At 55.5% G+C, this 19,861-nt stretch overlaps 1 protein-coding gene across 3 annotated transcripts in view; it reads right to left on the reverse strand.

Annotated features, from left to right (window-relative positions):
- Nucleotides 1–19,861, reverse strand: part of ALDH4A1 (aldehyde dehydrogenase 4 family, member A1) — a 38,546-nt gene that overhangs the window by 4,586 nt on the left and 14,099 nt on the right. For 2 of the 3 annotated variants that reach the window (XM_011993116.1, XM_011993115.1), the window contains exons 2-12: nucleotides 13,887–13,980; nucleotides 13,235–13,327; nucleotides 10,361–10,408; nucleotides 9,383–9,538; nucleotides 7,204–7,353; nucleotides 7,049–7,123; nucleotides 5,629–5,816; nucleotides 3,219–3,292; nucleotides 1,336–1,532; nucleotides 1,128–1,175; nucleotides 251–403 (exon numbers count right to left, since the gene is read on the reverse strand). In XM_011993116.1, coding sequence (XP_011848506.1) covers nucleotides 251–403; nucleotides 1,128–1,175; nucleotides 1,336–1,532; nucleotides 3,219–3,292; nucleotides 5,629–5,816; nucleotides 7,049–7,123; nucleotides 7,204–7,353; nucleotides 9,383–9,538; nucleotides 10,361–10,408; nucleotides 13,235–13,327; nucleotides 13,887–13,980 — 1,276 coding nt within the window. The remainder of the gene's footprint in view (nucleotides 1–250; nucleotides 404–1,127; nucleotides 1,176–1,335; nucleotides 1,533–3,218; nucleotides 3,293–5,628; nucleotides 5,817–7,048; nucleotides 7,124–7,203; nucleotides 7,354–9,382; nucleotides 9,539–10,360; nucleotides 10,409–13,234; nucleotides 13,328–13,886; nucleotides 13,981–19,861) is intronic. The other variant, XM_011993117.1, reaches the window with a different exon arrangement.

Below are 19,861 nucleotides of genomic sequence, written 5' to 3' on the forward strand. Positions count from 1 at the left end.
GCCGTGGCTGCTGTGGGCCGTGGCAGTGCTCAGACCCAGCCAGAGCCAAGGACACAGCCCTGGATTTGGAGTCAGGCAGCCTGAGCTCAAAACCTGGTTCCACCCTCTCCTGGTAGGAGGCATTCCCTTTTAGGGTCTCCCTTTAGGGTCTCATCTGTGAAACAGGAGAATGTCTCCAGGAGAACTGTGTGTGTGCTGTGCTCCGGTGGGACTGTCCTCCTCTGGACCACAGGCTGCCCGCCCCAGTCACCTCCTTCATGATGGGCTCCTGAGGGTCCTTGCTTTCCACGATGCAGGGTTCCACAAAATAGCCCACGGAGTCATCACACTTGCCCCCGGCCAGGATGGTGAGGCTGGGCGAGGAGCGCGCATGCTCCAGCCACTTCTTGATACGGGCAAAGGACTGGGGTGGGCAGGGAGGGAGGTCAAAGAGGCTGGGAAGGCATCCCTGCGGCAGCCCCCACAACACACTCACCCCGAAAAACCTGCACCTGAAGGGCCCAACTCCTGAAATAGGGGCAGGGGCGGGAGACACCAAGGGCAAAAGCCAGGGTCTGGCTGAGCCACAGCAGAGACAAGGACGGACACGCACACTGTGTGTGTGTACACATGCATGTGTACGTGTGTTAGTACTACAGAGGCACTCCCGTATAAACAGACACACATCAATCAATGCATATATAGGCATATGCATGGTCACATGTCTCTTGAAGCATATAGGGACCTGTATGCCTTCTACATGTACATGCGTGTGGCTGGACTTACATATCCACATGTGTGCTTATGTGCAAATGGATATGTGTTTATATGGAAAGACCTACATGTGTAGCCACACAGAGCCCTATATGAACACATTCATGAGCACATGTGTACAGGCACACATGCAAATGCTATTAGGAGCTCGCTGAGCCTGCTTCCAGGGTGGCCACGAGATGAGCTCTTCTTGGCTACGGCTGATTCTACCCTTTCTGAAACGGGAGGTGTATGTGCGGCTGCTGAGCTGCCTTGATCAAAGCAGTGGGGCTGGGTCATGCCCCGGGTCGGGGTTCCCCATATCTCTTCCTCCCTCTCCCACCCACTCCAGGGCTTGCCCCCCGCCCCAGGAATGCCCACTTCCCACCCCGTACCTTGGCATCAATCACTGCAGAGAAGAAGGTCCCAAAATCCTCTGCGGGCTGGAGGCATGGGAGACGCCAGAAGAGATGAGCCGCTGCAGGCCGAGACAAAGGGAGCCCCCTCCCCACACACCCCAGCCCTGGCTGCAGAGGAGCCTCCCGGGGACCCAATCCCATCAGCCCCCCGCTGGGCCGCGGCGGGGGTGACGGTGCCACTCACGTCGCCCACTTTGATCCGACCGTGCTCCTCCAGCAGCCGCCCTTTGATCTGCGGCCACAGCGAGTGCGGCACGTAGAGACGCGAGCAGGCGGAACACTTCTGGCCGCCGTACTCGAAGGCTGAGCGCAGGGTCCCGCTCACCACACTGTCCACATCCGCCGAGCAGTGCACAAAGTGGAAGTTCTTTCCGCCGCACTCTACAGGGGCCGGAGATGGGGAAATGACCAGGGGAGCCGGCTCCCCCAGCTGCCTAGGGACCCAAAGCACCACCTATGCCATCCATGGCCCGGGACCAACACGAGCACAGAGCAGACCAGAGCAGGAGCAGGCTCAGAGCAAGCGCTGGCCAACATCCCAGAGACCCACGGGCCAGGCCTATTCTCCCACTCCACAGACGAGGAGACTGAGGCCCAGGGAGGGGTGAAGGGCATCAGAGGTGATCAGGTCCAACAGCCCCATTATACCAATGGGAAGACTGAAACTACCCAACACAACGGCAGACGACAGATGAGAACCCAAGGCCCCCGAAAGCCAGTCCATTCCCAGAAGTGGGCACAGCTTTTTGTGAGGTTCTCCTGAGCCCTTGTCCACGAGGGACAGGGGAGCCCACCCCATGTCGGCTGCCAGGGCTGGGCCCCTCCTCCTCACCCATGCTGGAAACCACTCCCCCGTTTCCCCAGTGGGAGGGAGCTTCAGGCAGGTCACTTCACCCTCCTGGCCTCAGTTTCCTCCCCACGTGGGAAGCAGCAGCTAATAGCAGCTGGAAGCACTTAACAGCTGCCCAACTCTGGACGAAGTACTCTACGCTTTATCCGACTGAAGCCTCACAACGACCTCCCATCACTATCCCCAATTTCAAGCCAAGAAAACTGAGGCACAGAGAGACGACGTCACCTGCTCCAAGTTGGAAAGTGGTAGCCAGCCGCCTCTCTCCCTCAGGGAGGCAGGGAAGGAGGCTCTGAGAGCAGAAAGCCACACAGCTGACCCTGAGGAGCGTTCACCGTCCCTGACATCCCCATCTGAGCTCCCACCAGTCCAGGAACAGGGTCCAGACTGCCCGGTGGGCCCTACTTCACCCCACAGAGAAACATGCTGAACCACCAGTCCCAGCTCTGCTGGTCACGTGCTAGCTGCAGCTCTTCCCCCCTCTATGTCTCAGCACATTCCCAAAATGTGCTCCACAAAACACTTGGTCCATGGGGTCTTTGCAGAAACGGGGTTCCATGGCCCAGTGAGTGTGGGAAACACTGCATGGCAGACCTTGCCCTTGAAGATGTGCCACGCATATTAGAGCAATCAAGGCTCTGAGAAGTTCTGCACGGGAGGAGTCCATTTTGCTTTAATACCACACATGCCAAATTTCCTTGACCATGAAACGGTTTCTTTGTGGGAAAATTTTAATATGCCAACAAGGTCCAGCCATGACTGCCTCTCATCCCGTATTCTCCTACCAGCCTTCCTACCTCCCTACTCACGGGCCTTGCTTTGTTTCTTCAAATACAAGTTCATTCCCACTTCTGGTATCTGCATTTGCACTTGCCTCAGCTTAGAGCTGCACTGCCCGACACAGCAGCCACCAGCCACGAGTGGCTACTAAGATTTAACTTAATTAAAATGAAAGAAAACTAGATATGCAGTTCCTCAGTCACACAGGCCACCCTTCAAGGGCTCCATGGCCTCGTGTGGCTGGTGGCTGCATATTGGAGAGTGAAGGTCCTGGACGCATCCCTCATCACAAAAAGTTCCACTGGGCAGTGCTGGTGCCTGAAATGGTTCATCCACCTGACTCGTGGCTGGATCCCCTCTACCTCCCTCCTCTTTCATAATGGCCAGGGGAGGGGTCCTTGGGGCCACAGGGGAGGAGGAGGTGAGGCAGGCCTTACCTCCAGCCAGGCGTGGGAAGGTGCGGAACCGGTCCAGGTTCTGGGCTACCTGCTTCCACAGGTGTTTGAAGGTGCTGGAACCACAGGAGAAAGGGTGGGGATCAGGGAGCCAGGCCAGAGGAAGGGGGCAGAAAAGCCCAGGGAGGAACACTGTGGGGAGCAGCCCAGCAGGAGGTGGGAGCCAAGTCGGGGATGGCAGCTGGGAACAGGCTGCATTCCAAGACTACAGGGAGGGGGCAACAGGGGGCTAGGCAGCAAGATGGTGCAGAGGAGGTCCACGCTCTGCAGCCAGGAGGACACTCAGCGCTGTGTGATCCTGGGTTCATTACTTAACCTCTCTGAGCCTCAAATTCTGCACCTCATCTGGGAAGCAGGGAGAACAATCCTGACCTGGCAGGGCTGTTTCGTGATGAGTTCAAGTGTGAGGCAAGTGCAAGTGCTTAAGACATGCTGGGCACACTGCAGGTACCTCGAAGGGGACAGATCCCGCTGTGGTCTGCGAAGGATCCCCGCCAAGCCCAGAGCCCAGGCCTGAAAGGCCAAACCAAGCAGAGTCCTGGGAGAGGGAGCTCAGGCCCCACCCGAAGCCGCCACCCTGGAGGGCCTTGCCTCCTCCCCAGGCTCCAAGTGTGACCAACCTCAGCACCACAAAACAATAAAAATGCTAATCACCCAGGAGCCAGCGACACAGTAGCTAATACTAATTTATGGCCTTCCCACCTTTAAGCCCGCTGCTCATCAGAGCGTGGAGAATGGGGGCCAGGCCCGCTCCACCCGCTGATAGGCGGGGAGCCCAGGGGCCCGCGGCTGGCGGAGCAGGCCTTTTGGAAAACGGCCCTTCTCAGCAGTTCTAACGCTGCCACCACCCATCCCCACCCCCACCCCCGGCAAAGCTGCAGGGAAGCGGGTGGCAGAGCTTGGGGCCTGGAAGAGGAGGTAAGAAGGACCTCAAGCTGCAGACCCAGGTCTCTGGCTGCCTCCAGGCATGTCCACTCAGATAACACCTGAAGTGACCAACACGAGATTCATCTTCCCCCCCGAGCCCGCTCGCCCTCCCAGGTGCCCATCTTGAACATTCTCGCTGATTACCCCCCTCATCCCCACACCCACACCCACCCCAACCCCAACTCCAGGACAGGCGATGGCCCCTGTGCTTCCCTGCATCCTACTCACCTGAACCTGCCCCCTTCTCCACATCCCCTGTCTCTCCCCTGGTTCAAGCCCCCCCCCCACCCCTCCCTGGAGGTCGACAGCTCCTGGCTAGTCTCCTGCGTCAGGCCACAGAGAGATCATTGAGGATGAGGGTGCAAACGCAGGGACCCAGAGCAGTCAGCAGGGAAAGGAAACAGGGTGGATCAGGTATGCAGAGAGCCACAGCGCACCCACTCTAGCCAGTGGTACCACCAGGAAATGCAAGATCAGAGCATCCAGATCCAGGGGACCAAGACAGGCCAAGATTTGGATTTATCTGTGAAATTGTTCCAATTATACAAACTCGGGCCATCACTGTTAGGAGTCAAAAAAAGTAGAGCCTCTTGCCAGAAACAATTTGGGGGCCATGATTTGCAATCTCTGCTGACACAGAACTCTGACTCAGCCACTCTCTCTGCTTGATACCTTCCATGGCTCCCATCACCTTCAGGATAAAGGCCAGACACCTTTGCAGACTCCTAAGTATCTTACGGTCACCAGACTAACCACCCCCAACTGCCACCTCCAGCCTGAGAGCTGGGACCTTGTCCCTGGTGTGTGCTCACCACTGGGCCTTAGTGTGAGCTCCAAATTACCTGCTCAGCCAGTGAGTGCATGCACGGTCGAGATCAGGTAGTGGCCTGCCTCCCCTACCTCAACTCGAACCATGCCCCGCCCTCACTCTCTTGCCCTGTCGCCCCCAAACTCCACACTCCAGCCACACAGGATCCGGCCATGCCCCAGAACACGTGTTTTTGCCTTGACGACATCGTATGTGCTGTTCCCTCTCCCAGCATATATATTCTTCTCCTGCCTCTTCCCCTCTGCCTGGCCAACTCCTCTGCTTAGATGCCACCTCCTCAAGAAGCCTTCCTGACTCCTCCAATTCATTCTATGCTCCCCTGTGTCCTCCCCAGTAGCAGAGGTAGCACTGAAAGCAATATCACCCACAGCCGTAGGGTGCACTTCCAGCCTGCGAAGCTCTTTCCTGTTCATCAACACGTTTAATCCTTGCAATGACTCTGCAAATTAAGGAAAATCACTCCGTGTACAGATGAAGAAATGGAAGCGCACAGAGGTGAAGTGGCTCACTCACAGCCACACAGCAAGTAAAGGAGTAGGGTCAGTGTATGACCCTGGGTTCACAGACAGCAGGTGACCGGGGTTGCCTGTGAACGTCCCCTAGCCACCCCAGCCTACACCATCCCCAGGGACTTACGGCACACTGCCTGTGAAGTTGATGCCACAGAGGTGCTCTGAGCTGGTGACAGTGTCCCCAAATAGAGGCCCATCCGCTGGCACAAACTGGATGATGTTGGGGGGCAGGCCGGCCTCCCGGAGGACGCGGTAGATGGCATAGCTGGCCAGCATGGCGGTGTCACTGGGCTTCCACAGGACCACGTTGCCCTGCACGGGAGGTGTTCTGGTGATGCATGAGGATGGCGCCACCAGCCCTCAACCCCCACCCCCACCCTACAGCATGGTCGTCCCTCACCTGGAACCACCAGACCCTGTGCCAACCAGGACATCCCCTACCGGACCCCACTCCTCCAAGGCGTCTGGCCCCGTCTCCAAAAGTCCCTGCCAAGGAGGCCACGGCACAGCCTGATCTACCCCATGCTCTGGCCAAGGCTCCCTTTCCCCAGCAGCCTGCACCAACCAGTCCTGCCATCACCTGGGCAGGTCTGTTCTTTGTGCTAGTCACTGAGTGCTCACTGGGCGTGGTGGGGCAAGTGTACACAGGCTCTCTCAGCACACATCCTGGGCCAGGCATGTGCAGCAGCCAGGCACGTGGATGCCTGGCCATGCACCGTGTTTGTCTGTGCACAGATGCATGAGGATGTCCCCACGCATGTCCCTAGTACACACCCTGGCATCAGCATCCAGCGCCCCTGTCTGGGGCTCGGGGTTCCCGATAACTATGTGGACCTCTCCCGCCCAGGCTGTCTGGGAGCTGAGCTGAGTCTCCCCCATAGGCCAGGGACTTCATCCAGTAACAGCCACCCTCACTCCGATAATGGCAGAGGAGTGACTTGAATACCATCAACCCCGAGAGAGACACTACATCCAAATCCTTCTCTGCTCCATCATTTATTTACTAGTCACTCAGTCTTGCCAAGTAAGTCACGGCTGCATGTCTCAGTTTTGTCATCTGGCAAAGAGGCAGAGTCACAACTCCCTCTCGGAGCTGCTGAGAGGATGAAATGAGATCATCTCCATGCCGTGCTTGACAGCAGCAGGCACGTGGTGAGCACCGAAGGTCAGCGGTAATTGTCATCAACAGAGCCGCCAACACTCAGCCAGCTCTGGGCCAGCCCTGCCTGCTGCTGGATGTGTCTCATTTGAGTCTTACAACCCAGTCATGGAGGCTTTCCTATTATTTCCACTTTGCAGATGAGGAAATTGTGCCTCAGAGAAATGTGGGGACTGCCAGGGTCTCCCAGGTAGAGAGGGACGATGCTGGGATTCAAACTGGGTCTCTGGTCCCAAAGGCTACCCACAGCCCCAAGCGGCCTCCACCTTCTGTGCCTCTCCCCATGACTAGGCTGAGACCCAAGGGGCTCAGGGTGGCCTCTGTCTGTCTGTTGGGACCAGGAGGACAACCAGCTGCCGCTGTCCCACCTGTGCCCACATCTCACCATCAGAGCCGGTGCCCCTGCCAGGTTGCCGCCTATTGCAGTGAAGTTAAAGGGCGAGATGGCCGCCACGAAGCCCTGGGGAAGGAGGCAGCAGTGAGGCCAAGCCCACGGCATTGGGCTGCCCCGTGTGTCCGCCCACTGCCTCCTGCAGGTACCTCCAGACCCCGGTACACCGTGCTGTTGGTGCTTGGGGGCACGCTGATGGGCTGCTGCCCCTCCAGCTCCACCGCATACTTGGCGTTGAACCGGAAGAAGTCGATGAGTTCCGCTGCAGCGTCAATCTCCGCTTGGATCACAGTCTTACCCTGCAAGGCAGAGGGCCAGGGGTCAGGAACAGCTAACAGCCTCCTGTCCATCCTCTTCTCACATCTGACCCTGTGCCCAACGCGAGCACTGAGCCAGGCCCCAGCAGGCACCAGGAAACATTTGGAGGGCTGACCAGGTCCCGTCCCGGGGGCTGATGGGGAAGGGATTCTCAAGCCCTTGAGCCAGCACCTCCTGCAGCCGGCCCTCTGGGCTGGACGGGGATCAGCAGAATTGACTGATCCTCTGCAGCAGGCCAGGTACTTCCCATGCACTGTCTTCGTTTCATAGCAACTCTGAATGGTGGAGGATGGCAAAGGATCTATGGTCAAGCCTCAGACCAAATTCAGGATCAGAGCCTTCCAGACAGAAGGGCAGACTAGCATGAGCCGGAGACTGGCCACTGGAAAACCAGGACAGAGACTCGGTGTGTGGGAGGCGGATGGTTCCTTCTCCAGGAATGATGCTCGGCCTTGCTGGTTAGTTTGGGCCAAAAACCAAGAGGAGAGTGACTGTGAGTCCCTTAAACCGTCCATTGTTACTAACAGTGAATGTGAGCTGCAGGGAAAAAAATTGTGTACAGCCAAGAACAGGGCTTTTCCAGATTGACGTGGCCCCCTCTTGGCACCCAAGGTCACTGGCAGGTGCATGACCTATTAGAGACACACAGCCCAGGAAGCTGAGCTAAGATGTGTACCTGGCTTCCTAGAAGTTCCTGAGTCTTAGGCCAAATACAGAGAGAGCCTAAACTGATCCTAGACTGTCTTCCCAGCAATGTGCGGCTCACCGGGAACACGCAGAGCTGGACACCCACCCCAGAGGGCTGCTGAGCCAATCTAAGGAGGCATTCAGCAGGATGAGGGGCTGCCATACCAGCTCTGTGCAGCAGAGGGGGTGCTCACCATGAGGCCCGGGGAGCAGACGGTGGCAAATGCCTGATCCAGAGAGCAGCCTGGGTTCTGGCTCCTGCAATTTACCCTTCAGGAAACCAGGTTAGTTGGCAGCATAGGGCTCAGGTCCTGGAGGTGGTGAAATAACCCTTTCTCCCTCGGCTCCTGTCCCCCGCACACTCTGCCTGCTAGAGACACTCCTCCCTCAACTTGCATTTAGCAGGGCGAGAAGCTGTCGTGCCAGCTCTGTGCAGAGAAAACCAATGATCAGGGGCTTGCTATGCCTCCTGAAAGGTATCGTACAAAGCCCAGAAAAAGACTGAGAATGTCAAGACATGTTTACTATGTCCAAAAAGCTTGTAAAGAGGCAGTACCTAGGAACTCAATCTACTCCAGTACAATCTGAGCTGTAACTGATGCAGGAACAACATGCTCTGGGGAAACAGAGGCAGGAATAGTCCTTTCGGCTGGAGAAGACTCAGGAAGCTTCATGGAGGGGGTGACATCAGGGCTGGACCAGGAGGTAAGAGTTCACTGAGCACGGAACAGACAGCAAGCATTCCAGGCAGGAGGACACAGTGGGCAGAGGCAGAGAGGATGTCTGCCGTGACCAGGGAGTCCTGCTAAGTCCCAGATGGCTACACCATGGGTGGGACAGCTTGGCAGGGAAGGGCAGGATAGCGGGCGAGCTGGACAGAGGTGGGCAGAAGGGCCCTGGATATGGGGCTCAGGTCTTGGGACTTGCCTCTCAGCGGTGGAGAGGTCTGGGTGGGTCGTAAGCCAGGAGTGACATCCTGGAGGTGTTGGAAAGACCACTCTGAGGGCGGCGAGGGGCTGCCAAGCTGGGAGGCAGGGAGACAGTGCAGGCCACCACCAGTCCAGACAAAGCATGACGAAGCCTAGGAGCGAGGGCAGAGGGATGGAGGACAGGGGACATTTCCGAGGCAGGACACACGGGCTCTGCATAACAACTTGTGATCATCCATCCCAGCTCCTAGGCCTTGTCCCTTGAGGACATCTCTGGGTCCCCAAAAGGGCTTGGGACCCAGAAGCGCTTCAGCTGATGTCTGCTGCCATGGGTGGGGCACAGCTGACTCCCAGCCCACCCCGTTCCACCCACCCGGACCCACCAGCACCTCACCTGTCCCACCATGGTCTTGGCGAGGATCTCAGCCCTGTGCGGCCCACTCAGCATGTCTGCCGCCTTCAGGAAGATCTGGGCCCGGTCTGCAATAGGCTTCAGGTCCCACTCCTTCCGGGCAGCCAGGGCAGCCTCGATGGCTTTGTTGAGCAGGCTCTAAAGGGAGAGGGAGAGGTTGGGAACTGCCGCCTGCAGCGGGAAGGGCCCTGGGGAGTGAGCGAGGGAGGAGAGAGCTGGAAGGCCACTCTCTTCCATCCAGGGACAATGCCTGTCTGCCTGGTCCCTCAGCCCCCTGCCATCACAACTGCCAACAGCGTCCCGTCAGAGCCTGTAGCGGTTGGCAGTCTGAAGCCTGAAGGGCCCAGCCAGGTTGGTCAGCTCTCTAAGGCCTTGGCGCTGAGTCCCACAGCTGTTAAACTGGCTCCACTTTCTCTCTGGTCTAATCAAAACCTCACCTTATTCTTGGGACCTGGTGCCCCTGAACCCACCATTCAGAAACTTGAGGTCAACTGGAGCCTGAGACATGGCTCTGCTGCTGGCCTCCAGACCCCAACTGCCCTCATCGCCACACAATGCCAGCTCCTGGAGCCCCAGTCACCCCAGCCCCTCCTGCTGGCCCTTTCCAGTGCCAATTCTCGGCCTGGCTTTCCATCGATGGTGTCTCCAATTGCCCTGACTCAGCCTTCCAGAATCCACCTCCTCCCTAGTCCAAGATCTGCCCCACCACGGGCATGTCAGGGAATGTCTTGGCCCTGGCTGAGGCAGCTTGCATTTGGCTCAAGTTAACCTTTGCATGCCTGGCCCAGTCAAAGACATCACCCAGGGATTCCCTCAGTGCCAGCCGCCCCCTGGCCACCTACCCACCATGGCCAAAGAAGGACACAGCAACTGATGCCCACCCCCATATCAACAGCTGGCAGGGCAGGGCAGGGGCAGCAACCCTAACCCCCCGGTCACCAGCAGCAGGGGCTCACTCACCTTGTCTGCGTAACAGAACTTGGCCACCTTGTGTCCATGGTTAAAAGGCTGAAAGGAGAGAGAAGTGAGGTCCCTGTCCAGGAGGGAGGTGCCAGGTAAGGATGGAGAGGGCCGGGCTCAAAGCTGGTTTTCCAGGAAAGTCCTGGACACGCCTGCTGTCCCCGGCCTGCTCCCATGAAGCCCTCCCCAGTGCCCAGCTCACAGGTTGCTCCCTGTTAAGAGTGCTGGTGTACCCACTATACGATGAGTAAGAGTGGCTCCTTCTCCGGAAGGCTCACCGTCCAGGAGAAAGGCACATACCACAGGGTCTTTCCAGGAAAGCATGGACCTTTGTGGTCAGGGAGACATGGGTTCGAATCCTGGCTCTGCCACCTACTAGCTGTGAGGCCCCAGGTAAGCTCGCTTCCTCCCCTAAGTCTCCTCATCTAGGAAATGCGGACTGCCTTCCCTGTCTCTTAGCATGGACAGGAGAACCAAAGGGGATCATGGACGAAAATTCTTTGGTCCAGCATGAGGCTGCGACCATGGGCAACATGACCAGGTGAGGTCAAAAAGAACGCACCGGTGTTGTGAAATGCTTGGGACTTCCGCCCTGCCCCGAAGCCATTATGGACAGAGCAATTGCTTCCTAAGCCCCAGATTTACTAATCTAAATAGGAAGATCCTCAACAAACATTTATAAACAGAACCTGGTGTTGGTCCAAACCGCACCATTTTGTAAGCTCCCCGCTATTTTGCAGATCTTGGTCCAAGTAAAACATTTCACGGGAGCTCAGGTCATGAGAAACATCCAGCTCAGCCACCTGTGACCGCAAGGCGGACAAAGGCCCACCTAAAGAAACTTCCCTATCGGCCAGACACGGTGGCTCACGCCTGTAATCCCAGCATTTTGGGAGGCCGAGGCAGGCGGATCACAAGGTCAGGAGATCGAGACCATCCTGGCTAACACGGTGAAACCCCGTCTCTACTAAAAATACAAAAAGTTAGCCGGGCGTGGTGGTGGGCGCCTGTAGTCCCAGCTACTTGGGAGGCTGAGGCAGGAGAATGGCATGAACCCGGGAGGCAGAGCTTACAGTGAGCCGAGATCTCGCCACTGCACTCCAGCCTGGGCGACAGAGCAAGACTCTGTCTCAAAGAAAAGGAAGAACAAAGAAACATCCCTATCATATCTTGCTGGGTAAAGGTATAAGGAACACCACGATGACATCCCACTGGAGGGGGCCAAACTGCCTGATCATAACAACATCTGATCAATATCCTGCCAGGCAGCAAGCAATACTGACCCGTCCACGCATACCGATGAGTACCCCAGCCTGGAAGCAGAGGTGGGCCCTGGCATTAAGCTGGTCCCCCACTTCCTCAGGTTTCTGCAATATACGGTGTTGCTGTCTCAGCCGTCCTCTCTCTGTGTGTGTGTCTTTCTTTAACCCTCGTCTTCCCTTCAAAACCTAATGCCTGGCAGTGGTGAATGCCAGCACGACCAAGCTTCTTTCCTTCCCAGGGCTGGCAAGAGAGTTTATATCACAACAGCTAACACTTTTGCTACCTATCCGTCTTCTGGTGAGTTACTGGAGCTTTCCTGTCTGAAACAGTAGCCACCAGCCACATTTCACATGCTGGACAACTACACGTGGCTCGTGGCCACTGGAACGGACAATGCAGATCTGGCACATTTCTGCCGTCACTGCAGGAAGTTCTATTGGCCAGCGCTGGTCTAGGCTTGAGTAGAAAGTGACCATTCTCCTTCACGTTAAACCTTGGCACAGTCACTGTGTATTCTGACCCTACCTGAGATTGGCCTGTGATGCTTAGGGGCTGAGAAGGTGGCTGCAACCTGGGCCCCAGTGGACTGCAGAGCCCCGTCAGTGCTATGTCCCAGCAAACATAGATCCTGCCCTCACACGCCCCAGTACCCCAAATGTCTGGTGTCACAGTGATCAGCACGTGGCCAGAACCTCCAGCCAGGTCGGCGAGGCAATGTGGGAAATGAAAACCAGCAGTATCCACCCAGGGCCTTATCAGAATGCCGGAGCCTCGCTGCCTGGAAAAATCCCAGCACCATGTGGCCTCGGACGCCTGGGGAGCTGCAGGTAAGGGCAGGCTCTAGGCAGTTACAGAGACAACCAGGGAGCTGGGCGGTGGGTGCTGCTGTCAGTTGGCACCTGCACACACACCCAGTGCAGACAGAGTGACCTGGCCAAGGCCTGCAGACCCCAGGCCACGCTTAGACAGCTCCAGGTAGTCCTGACCCAGCGACAAGAGCTCCAGGACACCTCTCTGGTCAACTCCTGCCCCAGGCTGTCCTGGGAACCTTCAGACTGGGGGACCTGGGTCCTCCCGCTCGGTCATCCCTCCCCTTGCACACATCTGCCCAGGGTTTCAGCCGGACAGAGCCAGAATGTGCTTGCCCTGTTTGCAAAAGGCCCGACCTTTTACTCTCCTCCAGATCACAGACCTACGAGTTTCCTGGCCCATGTAAAGTGCCTGCCAGTTTCTGGAAGGATAAACTCCAAGCATGGGGGCTTCTTAGGCCAATGCCATCTGAGGAGCTCGGGGCCTGGGGCCCAGCTTTTTGCCATTAGCTCCCAAATCCCTTTGGCAAGAAATCTATGAGGAATAACAGAAGATGCTGTGTGGACCCCTCATGGCCGTTCTTGCCCAGACACAGGGTGCTGCTAGCAGCTGGATGCAGTGTGGGTGCCGTCCTTTGCTTTGGGAAGTTTTACTGGTCCACAGAATTCAAAATCTGGGGTGGGGAGGGGCACTATAAAGGCCTTGAAGTCAGAGCCCACATATTATAAGCTTACGAGCTGCCAGAGAAAGAGGTCACATATTCAGGGGAGGGGCTGAGCGCTGCCCACCCGCTGGACATACCGACACCTGGTACTGCACGTCCAATGTCCACACCTCCTCATCCCCCACCACGCATGGGATGGCTTCCGTCTGGCCCTTCAGGTCCTTCAAGGCCTGGGGAGAGGGACGAGAGCGGGTATGGTCACTGCCTTCCTCGCTTCCTCCCATCTAAAACCCCAACGCAGAGTCCACAGACAGAGATGCCCAGGCTGACACAGAAATGAGACGGGGGCCAGGCCAGGTTGGCAGCCATTAGAGAATGTGTGCTCCTCTCGGGGGCAGCTAGACTCTGTTCCAGCCATTGTCACCCTGTAGGAAGGTGAGGTCTACCCATGACACAGAGATAAAAAAACTGCACCTGAAACTTATGTGAAATCTCATGATCTTTAAAATGCTGGCAATTAACTGGAAAACATGTTTAAGTATAAAACAACTGGGCTTATGACATCTGACCTGGCCTGAGAAGCCCCAAAGTAGCTCTAGGCTGCCACCCTGGTCCTCACAGCTGTTCCCACACTCCAGACCCACAGCCCTCCCAGGCTTCCTCCCAAGGCGGGGAGCAAGGGTAGAAGTGGGTGATGGCTGCAGGCACGGAGCACTAGCTCAGGGCTGCTGGGCGCGGCCTCTGCTCTGTGCCCTGCACCTCTCGGGTGCCCCCCCACCCTCCCGTTACCTTTTGCAGGGCCTCTCGCTCAGGGCTGCCCTGCGTGAAGGCTAAGATGGGCTCGTTGGCCACCTTCAGGGAGGAGGTGTGCTTCCACTGCAGCCTGGGACACAAGGGCAGGGGACAGAGGCAGAGAGGTCAGCAGTGGCCCCATTACCAGACCCCAGCCCCTCTACCTCTAACAGGGGGTCCTAGGTGGGCACCCAGGGCCTGAAATCCAATGCAACTAGAAAGTAGGGGGTCAAAAACCCACCTTGGGCTGGGCACGGTGGCTCACACCTGTAATCCCAACACTTTGGGAGACTGAGGTGGGCAAATCACTTGATGTCAGGAGTTCAAGACCAGCCTGGCCAACATGGTGAAATTCTGTCTCTACTAAAAATACTTAAAACATTAGCAAGGTGTGGTGGCATGTGTGCCTGTAGTCCCAACTACTCGGGAGGCTGAGGCAGGAGAATCGCTTGAACCCAGGAGGCAGAGGTTGCAGTGAGCCAAGATCATGCCACTGCACTCCAGCCTGGGTGAGAGAGCGAAAAACTCCGTCTCAAAACAAAAACCCACCTTGGGGGTCCACAACCCAAGGTTCAAGTCCCAGTCCCACGGTTGTGTGTCCTTGAGCCTGTGACTTGCCTCCTCTGAGTGTGGTTCTCCATCTATCAAGCAAAAATAATCACACTGAACTCATGTGGTTGTTTGAAGTTTAAACACATAGATGCAAAACCATGTTTAAAGTATTTTGCACATGCAAAGCGTTACTCTCCCTTTCTTCTCCCACAAGGCAGGCTTTATCCCGAAAAGACCCAAATTCCTTCTCTTTCTAAGCTGAAAGGGCAGCACATTCCAGAACACAGTCTCCTCAGAATGTGAACCAGCTGAGATCCTCTTGGCACAAAGGGCTGAGCGCTCCGGGTGGGCAGGAATGTCCAAGATGTGGACCATGAACTTGGAGGGCTGCCCCGAGCTCAGCTCACTGACCCAGGAGGGCTGCCCTGAGCTCAGCTCACGACCCGGGAGGGCTGGCCCTGGGGGTGAGGTGCTTGATTCCAGGGCACTGAGTCTCAAGAACTCCTTGCTCAAATCCTCTGACCTCTTTCCACCACCCCCGACCACATCTGAGGGTCACAAGGTGGGAGGTCAGGTGGCTCAAAGCTAGGACGCTGGGGTCAGTCATTCCAGAGCTGGAGTCTCAGCTCTGCCACCTCCCAGCTGTGGGACTTCCCCTTCAGGCCTGTTTCCCCCTCTGGAAATGAGAAGAATCATGATGACAAAGTCAGCTAACGCCCAAAGGGCACTTGAAATTCACAAACTTCCCATCTACCGTGGCATCGCATGGGTCCCACCAGCCACCTCTCTACAGAAATAAGGTCATTTCGGTCCTAAAAGGAAAATGACTAGTTCAAGATCAAGAGTAGGAGAAACCTGCACTTGAGTCCAGAAGGCCCAGATATCATCTCTCTCGGGTGTCAATGACCCCAGACAACCCAGAACAGCTGGAGGTCACAGGTGGGGCTCACTGGTCGGCGCAATGAGGGAGAACACACAGCATGGGGAACCACAGGGCATCTCAGTAAGATGCTGTTAGGAAACCCATGGGGTTTGGCAGGGTGACTTGAGGAGGGTTTAAGGAAGCCAGGGTGAGCTCTGGATTGGCTGCTGTCAGAAAGTGGGGGTGAGGCTGGGAAAAAAGGAACATTTACCAAGATGTTTGGTGCTTTGTGGGTGGCACAGAGATCTTGTTTTGTCTGTGCTTAGACAAAAATCATGAAGAGGAGGCCGGGCACGGTGGCTCACACCTGTAATCAAAGCAGTTTGGGAGGCCAAGGTGAGCAGATCACTTGAGGTCAGGAGTTTGAGACCAACCTGGCCAATAAACTCCGTCTCTACTAAAAATACAAAAATTAGCTGGGCATAGTGGCCTGTTCCTGTACTCCCAGCTACTTGGGAGGCTGAGGCAGAAGAATCGCTTGAACCTGGGAGGCAGAGGTTGCAGTGAGCTGAGATCATGCCACTGCACTCCAGCCTGGATGACAGAGCGAGATTCCGTCTCAAGGAAAAAAAAAAAAAAAATCAGGAAGAGGGCTTATTGTGTCTCATCTGATCATAGTCTCAGAGGGACATGGCCTGAGGCTAGTGTTCTGAGATTGTTTATGCCCTATAGGAGACAGAATGTCCTGGCTATGAGTGTCAGGGGCCAGGAGTCTGGGGCTCAACGATCCAGCCGGGGAGGTCTGAAGGAAGGACACAAAACCAAGGGAGTGTGGCCAGACCCTATGTTCATTCCGCAAGGTTGACTGATGACCTGCCAGGTCTCTGGTGTCATCTCAGACCCTGGAGGTAAAGCAGTGACAGAGACAGCAAGGCCTCTGGCTGCACACAGGTGACCTTCAGTGTGAGGCCTGGTCAGGAAATAAGCAAGGTAACTGTCAGGCCTCTGAGCCCAAGCCAAGCCATCGCATCCCCTGTGACTTGCAGGTATACACCCAGATGGCCTGAAGTAACTGAAGAATCACAGAAGAAGTGAAAATGCCCTGCCCCACCTTAACCAATGACATTCCACCACAAAAGAAGTGAAAATGGCCGGTCCTTGTCTTAAGTGATGACATTACCTTGTGAAAGTCCTTTTCCTGGCTCATCCTGACTCCAAAAGCTCCGCCACTGAGCACCGTGTGACCCCCCACTCCTGCCCACCAGAGAACAACCCCCCTTTGACTGTAATTTTCCTTTACCTACCCAAATCCTATAAAACAGCCCCACCCTTATCTCCCTTCACTGACTCTCTTTTCGGACTCAGCCCACCTGCACCCAGGTGAAATAAACAGCCTTGTTGCTCACACAAAGCCTGTTTGGTGGTCTCTTCACACGGACGCGCATGACAGTAACCACAGATGGTGAGCATGGCAATGAGTAAACAACGGGGAGAATAGGGCTGCTTCAGTCACGGTGGTCAGGGAAGGCCTCTCTGAGGAGGTGACCCTGAGCGAGACTTAAAGGAGGCTTGAGAGGAGCTGGGAAGAGCATCCCAGGTAGAAGGAGGCAGAGGGAGGGGCTGAGGGGCCTGCGTGGTTGAGGCAGAGGGAGAGGCAGGGGCAGGGGCCAGTCCACCCAAGAACCTGGCAGGTAAAGTGAGTACATGGGACCTTCTCTCCCTCCCCATCCACATCCACCCTGGGCCGGCAGCTCTGCACGCCCCACCCCCACTTTGCCTCCAGCAAAGTGAGCACATAAGACCTTCTCTCCACTCCCCTCCCCTCCCCATCAACCTCCACCCTGAGCCGTAGCTCTGCACCCCCCCCCACCCCCACTCTGCCTCCCACTAGCTGTGTGACCTTGGACAAGTCACTTGTCTTGAAGCCAGTTTCCCTCTGTAAAACACTGACACCCCCTCATGGGGTTACAATGGAGATCTGATAACGATAAATACATTAAAATCTGCATTGCCCTCTCCCGCCTACTGTCATAGGAAGAATGGAGAGGCAGCCGCGAGTCTCCACAGTCCCTTGGGAAGGGGCAAGGGAGTGTCAATCCCCTGGGACCATCTGGAAGCTTCTGACAGAGACCTCAGCTAAGCTCCTGACCATGCATTCCAGCAGCGCTCCAGGCCTCAACAGCACCACACCCACCAAAGATGGTGAGCCAGATATCACCATCAACTCTTTCAGCCGAGAAGTGGAACTCTGTCCCAGTCTGCCTTTGGAGCCCAGGTCCTGGTAGACAGGAAAAGCGCAGGCCCAAGAAGCAGACAAATCTGGAAGCAAAGCTCACACCTGCTCCATGACCTCAGTGCATTCTTAGAAAGTCTGTGAGCCTCAGTTTCCTCACCTGGAAAATGGGGACAATACTACTGAAAAGAGAAAAATAGCTCAGAGCAGTGTGAGCTATATGAAGTATGCAAAATGTATGAGGCCTGGGGAGACACAAACACAGACCTGAGTCATGCCCTTTGCATCCACGGCCGGTGGCAATTATTTCAAGGCATTTTGTTTCTGACTAGCTGCCTCATCCATTAATTTTATGATCCTGGAAAGCATCATACAAAGAACAACGCACAGCCAATCAGTAGCTTTTTGTTTTTGATTCAGAGTCTCATTCTGCAGCCCAGGATGGAGTGCAATGGTGCCATCTCAGCTCACTGCAACCTCCGCCTCCCGGGTTCAAGCAATTCTCCTCCCCCAGCCTCCCGAGTAGCTGGGATTACAGGTGCCCACCACCACACCCAGCTCATTTTTGGTATTTTTAGTAGAGATTGAGTTTCACCAGGTTAGCCAGGCTGGTCTCAAGCTCCTGACCTCAAGTGATCCACCCACTTTGGCCTTCCAAAGTGCTGGGATTACAGGCGTGAACTTGGCCAGTAGCTTATATTATTTTAATATAAATTTTTGGTAAATGACTTAGAAACTGCCTCTTTTCCCTGCACCTTAAAAAGCCCACTTGTTACTACAGTTAATCGGAGGGTATATTCAGGGTAACTTGAATCTATGCTCCCCGGTAGCCATCCTCAACTTCAGAGCCTGAATAAACTCTACTTAATCCTACTTTCTGAATCTCACTATTTAAGGTTGACGCGATGCACCTTGCAGGGTCATCAGGAGGATTAAAAGTGTTGGCCTTTCCTCACCCCTCCTGCTCTTGCTTTCCAAAGAAAACTGTAAAGGTCTCAGAATGCTATTTCACATGGGCTCCCAGATGCCCCCAAAAATCACAGCCTCAGGGGCTGGCCCAGGTACTCAGCAACTACTGGAGGAATACGCAGCACCATATTCCATCCCCAGGTTAAAACGTAGTAGGCAGGTTGCAGTGGTTCATGCCTGTAATCCCAGCACTTTGGGAGGCTGAGGTAGGCAGATCGCTTGAGGTCAGGAGCTCGAGACCAGCCTAGCCAACATGGTGAAACCCCATCTCTACTAAAAATACACACACACAAAAAAATTAGCCAGACTTGGTGGCGCACACCTATACACCCAGCTACTCAGGAGGCTGAGGCAGGAGAATCACTTGAATCTGGGAGGTAGAGGTAGCAGTGAGCCCAGATCATGCCACTGCACTCCAGCCTGGGCAACAGAGCAAGACTCCATCTCAAAATAAATAAATGAATGAACGAATGAATGAATGAATGAATGAATGAATGAATGTAGTAGCAGCCAGTTCTCCTTTCTCCATTCCCTCTCAGGAAATGTCAGAGATAGAGATCCTGCAGGCCTCCTCCCCCTTCCACAGGGCAGAGGCCCAGATGTCCACTGTGACCTCAGGATCACATGCCCCCATGGCTTTCTCTGTGCCTGGAAGTCTCCAAGCACCGGCCCAGCTGTCCATCCATCAGTCTGAGTGTGGCCTGGAGAACAGACACTAGTTCAAAGTTCAGCCTGAGTCAACTGCAGCTAAAAATAACCTAGGGACTCCCATCAATGTTTTCTTTTTTATTTTTATGTCTTCATTCATGAACCATTTTGGACTAATGGGAGTACCCATTCACTGGCTGCTCGGGTGAAGGCAGAGATGAATCAGTCACAGGACTTGGGGCCTTGATGAGGATCCATGAGGACCTTCTTGGCATTCCTCATCCATTCATGCATTTATGCAGTCAGTACACATTTATTCCACATGGCAAGGATGCAGAGACAAATCAGATCAGGTCAATAACAGCTCCCTCAATAATTCAGCATGCGTTTCCCAAGCACCCAGGAAGTGCCTGGCTCTGGGGGGCGGATATGGATCCAACCCAACCTTTCTCAGAGCAGCCCTCAGTCCTCCCACTTAGGGAAAGTGGCACAAGACAGAGTCTGAATCTGACTCAGGTTTCCCTGAAAATCTGCAGTGCCCTTTCTGCTCGTGCCCTGGGCCTGAGACCTCAAGTTGGTCCCCCTCACCCTCTACAAGTGGGATCTGATCTGCGAAGGCCATGCACCGTTTCACCTCCTGTGGCGGGAGATGTCAGGGCTACAGGTGCTGGGATCTGATCCATGAAGGCCATGCACCGTTTCACCTCC

Source organism: Mandrillus leucophaeus, unplaced genomic scaffold (genome assembly GCF_000951045.1).
Source record: "Mandrillus leucophaeus isolate KB7577 unplaced genomic scaffold, Mleu.le_1.0 Scaffold426, whole genome shotgun sequence".
NCBI classification, from domain to species: domain Eukaryota; kingdom Metazoa; phylum Chordata; class Mammalia; order Primates; family Cercopithecidae; genus Mandrillus; species Mandrillus leucophaeus.